An 11,299-nucleotide genomic window follows, 5' to 3' on the forward strand; every position below is an offset into this window, starting at 1 on the left:
ACCTGAGTTCAAATCCGGCCTCAGACCAAACATTTGTCACATACTAGCTGTGTGACCCTGGGCAAGTCTGTTAACCCCAATTGCATAAAACAAAAAAAGAAAAATAGAAAAATAAATAAATAAATAAATAAAGATAAAACTTCCCCTTTTGGGTAGCCTGGGTGGGGGTGGGTGTGGGTGTGGGTGTGGGGGTGTGTGTGTGTGTGTGTACAGTCACAGAGCTATGTAGATAGGTGTGGAATGGATATTGTAAACAACAGAGGTGCATCTTTTCATTGTAGTTACTGAATGAATCATTAGTACTTCTTATTTACTTGACAGCACCTACAACTACCTGGGCAAAAAAACAAACCAGATGTTGGAAGCTTTTGAGCGCCAGGACCTTTCCTTAGCTTTGAATTACCAGGTATGGCATTGTCTCCTGTTGACATAAAATGTGACTTTATTTCTTCCTCACATCCAAGCTCTTCCATTAGCCCTGTGCTAGTTAGCCCTTTCAGTTTTCTGTTTCCTTTCCTATCTCCCTATTCAACTTACTCTTTTCTTAATGGCAGAATTGGCCCACCTCCAAAGATTTCTGTTTATCTTTTCTTTCTTCCCTGGTCTTACATAAAACTGAAAACCTCAAAACCAGTGTGTCTTCTGCAGGTCTAACTAGACCCCTTTGAGGAAACAACAGTCAACTTTTCTTGGTGGAAGTCATTGTCTTTTGTTTTTCACTATATATTGTAAAATATTTTTTATTTTGTAAAACAGTAATTACAGGGCCTTAGAAAATCACTGCCTTAGGGACGTTTATTTGATGAATTGTAAAAGAGGACCTGGGGGAAATACACAGAGCTAGTAACCCGAGCCAATCTAACTAAGAACTTAGACTAAATGGCCGCTAAGAAACCAAGTCCAGGTGCTAGACTACAGGCTTAGGTAGAGAAAATTTATTTCCCTGAAAGGTAGAAAGAGCCCTAACCTCAAGCTAGTGGAGTACTTTATGTAAATTAAAGAGGACAAAGAAACAGGAAAGAAAGAACTTTTAGAATCCCAAAGCCATGGAGACCTTCAGGAGAGGCAAAACAGATTTCTGCAAGATCTGTGTATAATGTGCAAAGGCTAAGGGTGGCATCTTTAGTGTCTTAATCCTCATTTTCTAAAGCATATCTTTAGTTCATTCACTGAAGGCTTACTTTGATGCCTTCTTTTGACATGGAGGCCCAGTAATGGCAGTTGGAGTCTCTAAGTACAGGACTCTAGCCTAGCCAAGTGGTCAGAGGCCCATGGCCAGAAGATTGTCCACTCACTGTCAGTGAGAGCACGGGTAAGCCATGTGGCTTCTCTGAATGCTCACCTCCTCTATACTGTAAGGTAGCTTTCCTCATAGGACTCCTGAGAGCTTCAGAAAGCACTTTTGCCACAGCAGCTCAGGAGACTTTCCACTGGGATGGGAGGCTGTCTATGGACTGATGATGTTACTGTCATAGTATCAAAGTACTTTTGGTAAAAGAATTTTGTGTGCTCTGATCTGGCAGCTACACCACTCTAGCTGTCGGCTACAGCCATTCAGCCACCATCTGCAGGCACTGGCAGCACTTTCCTCATGGTTTTCTAACTTTACTATGCCTCCTATATAACCAAATATTTTAATTATCAACTATTTAGTTATTATGGGGCAGCTAGGTGGCCCAGTGGATAGAACACTGGGGCTGAAATCAAGAGGACCTAAGTTCAAGTCCAACCTCAGACATCCCCTGGCTATATGACCCTGGACAAGTCACTTAAGCTCTATCTGCCTCAATTTCTTCATCTATAAAAACAAGGATAATATTAGCACCTACTTTACAGCGTTGTTATGAGGATAAAATGAAATAATACTTGTAAAATACTTTGCAGACCTTAAAGTGCTTTATTTTTATTTACATAGTAGTCATATTTATGTATATAAATATAAAAACACTATATATACATACATACATATATATACATATATACATATATGTGTGTGTATATATGTATGTGTGTGTATATATATATATATATATATATATATGTGATTATGGGCTCTGCAGGCAGCTTTCTCTCTACCCTACTCTCGTCATTCCATTCCCTCAGTCTCTTTTTCTTCACTTTAACTTTCAAAAGTAAAGACAAGTACAATTTCTAATCTTTGGATGCTAACAATGTGATAACGTTTCTTCTGTAGGCAGCTAACATCCACTGCTAATACTAATTATAGGTTTTTTATACTTTTTCTAGTTGTACATCCAGAGATTTATGAACTATGTCATCAAACTGGGTAAGTACAACATCTCTCTTCCATTTCCTGTATTACATTACAAAGGCAGAGAAATAGAAAATAACATCCCTGACTTTTGAGAAGTTTGTAAAACACTAAGCATTGAATTTCCCTCCTATTATTGTTCTGCTCAAGACAACTCCCAAGACTAGCTATAGGTAAATTTTGAAGTGGAAATAGTTATAGTCAGTCCTCTGGTGCTCCTCTCTGTACTCTCACAGCTCTGTCAAGTCAATGAGTGCTTATTAAGTATCTACTATATGCCAAGTACTGTAAGCTCTGGGAATAGAAAGAAAGGGAAAAAATATATCCCAGCTTTCAAGGAGCTCATAGTCTTATGGGGGTAAACAACCATGTGCAAATAAGATATATACAGGATAAACTAGAGCTAATCAACAGAGGGAGAGCACTAGCATTGAGGGGGATGAGGAAAGTCTTCTTATAAAGGTAATAGGGAGCTGCTGGAGTTTATTAAATTGGGAGAGGTGGGGATACATGGTGAGACCTAGGCTTTATGGCTGAATGGAGGATAGATTGGCGTGGGGAGAGGCTTGATGTAGGGAAACTAACCAGCAGGTTATTGCCATAGTCTAGGCATAAGGTGATGAGAGCCTGCTTCAGCATGGTGGCAGTGTCAAAAGAGAAAAGAGAGCATAAAGGCTGTGAAGGCAGAATTGACAGGATTTGGAAATTAATTGGATATTGAGGGGTGAGAGGAAGTAAAGCATTGAGGATGACACCAGGGTTAACTTCCATGATTGGAAGAATGGTGGTACCCTTGACAGTAACAGGAAAGTTGTTGGGAAGAGAAGAGTTTATGATATCTATGGCACATCCAATTCAAGATTTCCATTAGGTAGTTGGACTAGAGATCAAGAGAGAGGTTAAGTTATTATCTCCAAGAGATAATTGAATCCTTGTGTCCTCACCTTGGAGATGTCTACCACCTTCATGCTGCCCTCTGTGTGCTCAAAGTTATTCCATGGCATTCATCCTGGGGCCATTGTCAGCATGCCATGAGTTACCCTGCCCTCTTTGTCAGTTCTCTACCCTCTCACCACTCACTTCCCAAAGAGCCCCTATAAGCAGAGCTGGGATGAAGCTTCCGTGCACACTACCAAGAATTTGAAAATGTACAGAGTCTCTCATTCTTTCGTTCAGTAAGCTTTTATTTAGCACCTGCTATGTGCCACACACTGTGTTAGGTACCAGAAATACAATGATTAAAAAATGAAAGTTTTCCCCTCAAGAAGCCTGCATTCTGTTTGAAAGAAACACTGTGTACACCACAAAGTAAATAAAAAGATGAAATGTGCATAAAGTAACTTCCTGAGAGGAAGACAATAGCAACTGATGAGGATCAGAATAGGCCTTAGGGCCTCTGAATCTTCATTATGACATGTGCTCCTTAAACAGTAAGGATATTTCCTTGGTGAAGAGCAGAATTTCCTCAACATTTACAAATTGTGCATTTATCTAAAATGTATATTTAAAACATTCTTCAAACCGCCCTTTCTTGTTGGTAAGGCAACTACCTACTTTTTCTATCCTCCTGCTCCCACTCGACATTCTGACTCTGAACATATGATAGGATGATCTTTAAAATCACAGAATCTTAGAATTGAGTGAGCTCCGAGGTCATCTGGTCCCTCAGCCAAATCATAGTCCTTCACATGCTTGAGAACAGCTGCCATGCCCCCCACGGCTTCTCTTCTCCGGGTCCTTCAGCTAATCACGTGCCACGGTATCCAGTGTCTTCTGTCCACTGGGTGCTTTCCATTGTATTCTTCTTCAAGTGTGCTGCTTAATAGGTGAAGAGTGAAAAGAGCCTAAGTTTAAGTTGTAAAGACCTGGATTCAAATCCCTCCTCTGTCACTTATTCCACCTGTGTGACATTAGACAAGTCATTTAATGCTCTGCACTTCAGTTTCCCTATCTGCAAAGTTAAATGGTTTGAGGTCTCTTTCACCTCTAACTCCGTGATCCAATGAACATGATACTCCAGGTGTTGCCTCAACCGACATCAAAACATTCTATAGAGAATGATGGAATTAATCATGCTTGCTTTCCTTCCTTGCCTAGGTCTGGGAGTCGCACAGACAAAAACTATCATAACTCTTGTCTCTGGAATCCAAATGGGTCCACCTCGGCTGCCCCTGCAGAAAGCCTCCAAGGAATTTACTCTTAATGCTGAGGCCAAGCTGAAGAGCCTTGAAAGCCATTGCTTTCACTAACCAGATTGAACACTGAGAGGCTTGGGACCGGTCACACCAGGGTGTCTTTGATGAGATGTACCCACTGTGCTATTACATTTCTCAGGGAATTTTTTAATCAGCCTGAACTAAATAATATTTTTAAAAAGCAGAGTCCTATACCAATTGATCAATCAAGTATTTAAAGCCTACTATGAGTCTCAAAGTAATATTTTATTAAATGAATAGGAAAGAGGACTTTTCCATCTACTCTAATGGGATGAAATGTAGTGAGAAAATTGCATCACTCTTGATTCCCCTCACCTGCCTGAGGGAGTTCTCTCAGTATCTTGCCAGGTTCTGTGCTGCATCCTTCTTCCTCTCCCTCAGGGTTTCTCAGCTCCTGGGGTTTCACAGTGTGATATTGGATATTTTTGATATTTGCTGGAATTCAAGGGCAGGTCACAACTTTTTAAAAATGGCATAAATGGGAGCATAGCCTAGTATAAAGGGTCCCAGAATCAACAGAGACCTGAGTTCAAGTCAATCAGAGTCAGCAAATATTCATTAAACCTGCCTTGCCAGGGCCTGAAACCCTTGCTGCCTGAAGGGAGCTCCTCACCCCTGGCTCTCCTGGGATTGCCTCCTGTGGCCTTAGGGAAAGAAGCCACTTACATTGCAACTTCCCTTTCTTTATCTGTAAATGGAGATAACAATACTTCTTCTACTTACCACATAGGTTATTCTATAAACTTTTTAAAGTACTATATATTGTGAGAGCTTTATTACGAAGAATCCTACCAATTAGACATCTGTCGCTATTGTTAGAAGATATTGAGAAGGCTCAAGGGAGGCATTACTTTCTCAATCTACACGTCTTGTTTTCTAGTTCCTCTCCTCAGTTCCTTACCTCTCCTTCAATATCTCTTCTGCCAGACTATACTATATGTTTTCCAGTAATATTGAGAATCATCATTATAGAGCTGAAAGAGATCTTAGAAGCCATTTAGTTGAGCACTCTCATTTTACAGATGAGGTAACTGAAATTAAGTGACTTTCCCTATTATAAATCTGGTCAGTCAGTCAATAAACATTTATTAAATACCTGCTATGTGCCAGAGTCCTGTGCTAAGCACCAGAGATACAAGGAGTTGACAATCTAACAAGGGAAGACAAACACCATCCCCTTTACAATCCTGGGAAAAGGTTTACTCGGGTGAAAAGAATAGAGCTATTGGCTGAAAAGGCTGAAATAATAACTGATTATTCAGTTATTCCTGCTACCCTTTGACCAAGATTTCTTTGGCCTTTAGGTTTAAATTGGGGAGGGGGAAAGGAAGAGGGAGCATGCAATGAGGTTGCTTTTATTTTCCACACACTGAACACATTGCTCTTATTTTAGTGGTACTGAAACTTTTTTTAGATTCTTCTTCATTTGTTCTAGATCTGGTTTTACTAGTAACTGTGCAACTTGAATGGGATGGTGGGTAGAGTGCCAGCCTTAGAGGCAAGAAGACCTGAGTTGAAATGCCTCAGACACTGACTGGGGAGATCAAAGAACCCTCTGTCTCAGTTTCTTCATCTGTAAAATGAGGCACCCAATCCTCAGGATTGTTGTGAGGATCAAATGAGATAATACATGTATACAGCTTTGCAAACCTTGAAGGGCTATATAAATTTAAAGAGCTAGCTATTATGATTATTGCCCTTTGATAATTATATCCGATCCTTCCCATCATCAGGCATAGACTCTGCTGTAGAAGCCCTCTATAAGACTTCTCACTAGGTTTCTGTTTCTAGTCTAGTTCCAAAACCTTCAGCAGTGCCTCCATTTTTCTCTGCACACCTCCTGAAAGAAGTGGTTAAACAGTAATAACAAGGTGAAAAATGAGAGAAAAAGAGACTGAAATAATCAGTGTAATTGACATTTAAAGAGTTTTGAAGCTTACACCTTAAACAATAGTAAGAGCTTACTATCCTCATTGTACAGGTGAGGAAATTGAGACTTTGTTAACATGCCCAGTCATATAGCTTAGTAAGTGTTGGACCTGAGATCCAAGTCGAATGTCAAGATGTCAAGCCGAAGAGCAAGGAAAGAGCTAGGTAAGCAAGCCACTTCACGTTACCAACACCAACTGGCCCCGAGAAGTGGCTCTGAACTATCAAGGGCATATACGATCAGAGAAAGGGGTGAAGCTGGGGGAAAATATCAAAGGGACAGGAGGGTCCCACTAGTGATCACAAAATATGATCACAAGAAAAATGGAGGAAGGCCTCTACCAAGTTGGGGAGATGCCCTGTAGCATTTGTGCAAAGATAGGCCAAGAATGGAATAGGATAAAGAACGATGGGGTGGTGAGTGGCAGGAGGGAGTGCCTCCATGGAAGACCTGAAGGGCAAGGAAGGCTAGAATATCAAGTGGAAAAATAGCTTAAAATGTGAGGCAGGCAAGGCAAGAGCCACCTACATGAAACTAAAACATGCAGTATCTAGGCGAGAGCCAAGCAGTGCAGCGCAGCGGAAGGAAAACTCATCTCCAGAAGTCCTAGGCTCCAAGGACGGTCGGGACAGAGGAGCCTAGGATAGGGTGCTGAGCCAGCCGAAGACAGCACCTAGGGCTTGCGGGGAGGTAGGGAAGGGGGGGAGCAGGAGGGGAAAGGAGGGAAGCCAGAGCTTGGGGGATGGAGGAGAGAGGGAGGAGCACAGCCGGAGCCCCCCACGCTAGCTCAGAGGTGGGGAGGGAGGAATGTGGGAAGAGAAGGGGGGATGGGAAGGTTGCAGACTGAACCAAGGAGCTGGAAAACTAGCCCCCAGGGCTGGGAAATAAGGGAGAGTTGATGATGCCAGAGCTTGCTTTTGGAGCTTGGGCTCTGAAGGAGAAAAACAGAAATCTCAGGACCAGAGAGCGTGGCTGCTGAATATGGCTGAGCCCCACCCTCATCCAGCCTTATCTGTGCTGCAGCCATGGGGGCCTATCCTCTGTTAAAGCATAAAGCATGTTATAAACCTCACATAATGTGGCCCTCCCTTGCACCCTCTTCTAATACTACTCTCCCACCCACACAGACCCCACCCCCACCACCGTGTGCTGAGATATAGCTACCCCAGACTACTCTTTCTCAGGAGCAAGCAGGTGTCTATGCCCGTGATGTTTATCCATCCTCCACTCTGTCCACAGAATCCCTACCTTTTCCCCAAAATACCCCTCCAATAGCCTCCTAATTGATCTCCCTACCTTTGGTGTCTTCAATCCCCAGTCTCCCCTCCAACAAATGCCAAAATGATATTCCTAAAATGCAGATCAAAGCACCACTTCCTCACTTAAAAATCTTCAGTGGCCCCAGTTGCTTCTAAGAGGAAATACAAAACTCACGGCTTGGCACTTCAAGCCCGCTCTGACATAGTTGCTTTCTTCATTCCATGCCACTTGACCGCTTTTCTTCCTAAATTCCATGCTCTTGAATCCGGTCAAATCGGCCTCTTCCTTATAAACGTTATTCCATCTCCTACTTTGGGTAACTTTCCACAAGCGGTCTCCCTGTCTGAATTTTGATTTAACAAACTTGGCCTCCCTGAGCCTCAGTTTCCTCATTTACAAAACGAGGGAGTTGGACTGCATGGCCTCTGAAGTCTATTCCACTTCCACATCTAGAACCTTATGATCTTATTACATGCCTTCTGTGTACAAGGCTATGGAGAGGGAAGTAAGAGGCATAAAAGGAAACCATCCATCTAGGACATCAATTTTATGGTGGAAATAAAACTTGTACATAAGTAAATACAAAGCATATCCAAGGAATTTCAAGGGAGAAAAAGGCAGAGACTAGTTACCCATACCAATGAGCCAGGATCTCAATTAATTATTAAGCATCCACTATGTGCCCGGCTCTGTGCTAAGCAGTGGGAATACAAAAAGAGGCAGAAGACAGTTCCTGCCCTCAAGGAGCTCACAATCTCATGGGAGAGACAACATGCAAACAGCTAAGTACAAACAAGCTGTATATATGGAAAATAGGAAATAATTAGCAGACGGAAGGCCCTTGCTTTCTACAACTGGGCTCATAGTGCCATACTCCCCCAGTGTAGGTGCAGTTGTCAATAGGTTAAGTTCTTGTCTGGGTACCTAGTTTATGTCTAATGAAAAGCCTTGGGGCCAGCCAGAAACCTGGGGAAAATAACCCCTTAATGATCTTGGGTGCTGAGAATAACATGTAAAACAATGGGAATCAGTTCAGTGAAAAGCTTTATTATGAACAATGGGGAAGAGGGGAAAGAGGAGAGAGAAAAGGAGACTTTACATACAAATCAGGCATATATACTAACAGAATATAACTTACATAAAGGCAGCACTGCTTTAGGGAATGCAGAGAGAGACATCGATTCAACAGAAAAGGGGTACTACAACAGGAAAGTGTGCTCCTGCTGGAAGGAAGGATGTGCTCAAAAGTGCCCTTCTGACAGTGGGGTTCTTATACTCTGATTCTGGGTGGTCTCCCTGGAGCTGGCCAATTTGTATGTCAGAGGACAGGACAAAATATTATTTGAGGGGTTTGTTATCAGTGAGAAAAAAACAAGCTGGTGGTAGACAAACTATTATTTGGGGGACACAGTTGTACTAACCTTCAAAAAATATTATTGTCAGTATTTTTCCATGAGTACATTCTATAAGCTTACAGCCTCCTTAACTGGATACTGTCACAATGGCCTCAAATCCATCAGGCCCAATCTTATAAAATTGGTTTCTATTCATTGATTCTATAAGCTAGAGCCTCCCTTAAGGAGATCATGACAATGTTAAGACCACCAGGTCCAATCTTATAACAATGAGCATCTGTTTTGTTTCCAATTCTTTGCTATTAAAAAAAGTGCTGCTGTAAATATTTTGGTATATACAGAGATTTTCTTCTTATCAATAACTTCTTTGGCATATAAGCCCAATAATGGAGTCTCTGGTTCAAAGGGTATGAATATTTTATTTGCATGATTTCAAATTGCCTTCCAAAAATGGTTGTATCATTTCACTCCTCTACCAACAATGTATTAGTGTGTCTATCATTTTACAATCCTTCTAATATTGACTATTGACTTTTTTTGTCATTTTTGCCACTGTGTGGGATGTGAGATAAAACCTCATGGTTTTGTTTGCATTTCTTTTATTATTAGTGATGTAGAGGAGTCTTTCATGTGACTGTGAGTACTTTGCAATTCTTCTTCTTTCTTTCCCGGCCCTCCTCAAGGCAATGGGGTGAAGTGACTTGCTCAGGGTCACACAGCTAGTAAGTATCAAGTGTCTGAGGCCAAATTTGAACTCAGGTCTTCCTGAATCCAGGGCCAGTGTTCTATCCACTGCAGCATCTAGCTGCCCCACTTTGCAATTCTTCTTTTGAGAACTTTGTTCATATCCTGTAACCACTTAGCTATTAGGGAATGGCTATTAGTCATTATATATACATATATATACATGTATGTATACATACATATATACATATATATATAGCATACATACACCATTTTATATATATATACATATAAATATTGCTTACACATATCTTGGCTACTAAACCCTTGCCAGAGAAATTTGATACAAAGATTTTTTTTTCCCATTCTATCCCTTCCCTTCTTATCCTAGGTGCGTTAATTTTGTCTGTACAGAAGCTTTTCAGTTTCATGTAATGAAAATTATCTATTTTATCTTTTATAATTGCCCCTATTTCTTGTATAGTTAAAAATACATCTCCTACCCATTGCTCTGAGAGGTATATAATCTGTTTCTCTTCCAATTTTTTTAAATGGGGTCTTCAATATTAAGGGCACATAACCATTTCAAATATATTATGAAATATAGTATAGCATGTTGATTTAAGCCTAATTTCTGCCACACTTCTTTCCAGTTTTCCCAGTAGTTTTTATCAAATAAGGAATTCTTTTCCTAGGTAATTTATGTTTTCTCTTTATCAAACATTATGTTATTGGGTTCCACTGTTACTGACTCTCCCTTGTCTAGTCTACTCCATTCATCTATCTCCATTTTTTAAACAATACCAGATGGTATTGATGACTGTTACTTCATAATATAGTTGAAGATCTGGAAGTGCTATTCCTCCTTCATTCCCATTGCTTTTCATCATGTCCCTTGATATTCTAGATCTTTTATTTTTTCCAAAAGAATATTTTGTTATTATTTCTATCAAGTTTTATAAAATATCCTTGGTAATTTGATTAGCATAGCATTAAAGGTGTAAAATTAATTTTGACAGTATTATAGTTTTTATTATGTTAGCATGCCCTAGCCATGAGCACTAAATATTCCTCCAGCTATTTAAGTTGTTCTTTATTTCTTTAAGCAGCACTTTGTAACTGAATCTGTACACGTTGTTTATATGCTTTAGTAGGTCAATCTCCAAATATTTAATTCATTTTGTAGGTATTAGGAATGGGATTTCCTCTTCTATTATTGTTTCTTGGATTTTGTTATTATTATGTAGAATTGTAGTTCATTTTTGAGGGTTGTTTTTTTTTTTGTAGCCTGTAATTTTGCTGTAGCTATTAAGTGTCTCAATTAGTATCTTTGCTGATTCCCTAGGATTGTCCAAGTAAACCATTATATCATCAGCAAAATAGGGATAGCTTTACCACCTCTTTATCTATTTCTATGCTTTTAATTTCTCTCTTGTCTTACTGTTGCAGCTAGTGTTTCCAGAACTATATCAAATATTAGTGGAAACAGTAGGCATCATTGCTTCACTCCCATGTTTATTGGAAAAGGTTCTAATATATCCCCCGTTGTAGATGATGTTTCCTTTTGGCTTTAGATAGATGT

At 40.3% G+C, this 11,299-nt stretch overlaps 1 protein-coding gene across 2 annotated transcripts in view; it reads left to right on the forward strand.

Annotated features, from left to right (window-relative positions):
- The window catches only part of NPL (N-acetylneuraminate pyruvate lyase), a 53,587-nt gene extending 48,339 nt beyond the window's left edge, over positions 1-5,248 (forward strand). For both annotated transcript variants that reach the window (XM_027868660.1, XM_027868661.1), the window contains exons 10-12: positions 322-406; positions 2,248-2,287; positions 4,370-5,248. In XM_027868660.1, the coding sequence (XP_027724461.1) occupies positions 322-406; positions 2,248-2,287; positions 4,370-4,521 (277 nt within the window). In that variant the 3' untranslated portion in view covers positions 4,522-5,248. The remainder of the gene's footprint in view (positions 1-321; positions 407-2,247; positions 2,288-4,369) is intronic.
- Positions 5,249-11,299: the final 6,051 nt, after the last annotated feature.

This window comes from Vombatus ursinus, unplaced genomic scaffold (genome assembly GCF_900497805.2).
Source record: "Vombatus ursinus unplaced genomic scaffold, bare-nosed wombat genome assembly UNPS02014789.1, whole genome shotgun sequence".
NCBI lineage: Eukaryota > Metazoa > Chordata > Mammalia > Diprotodontia > Vombatidae > Vombatus > Vombatus ursinus.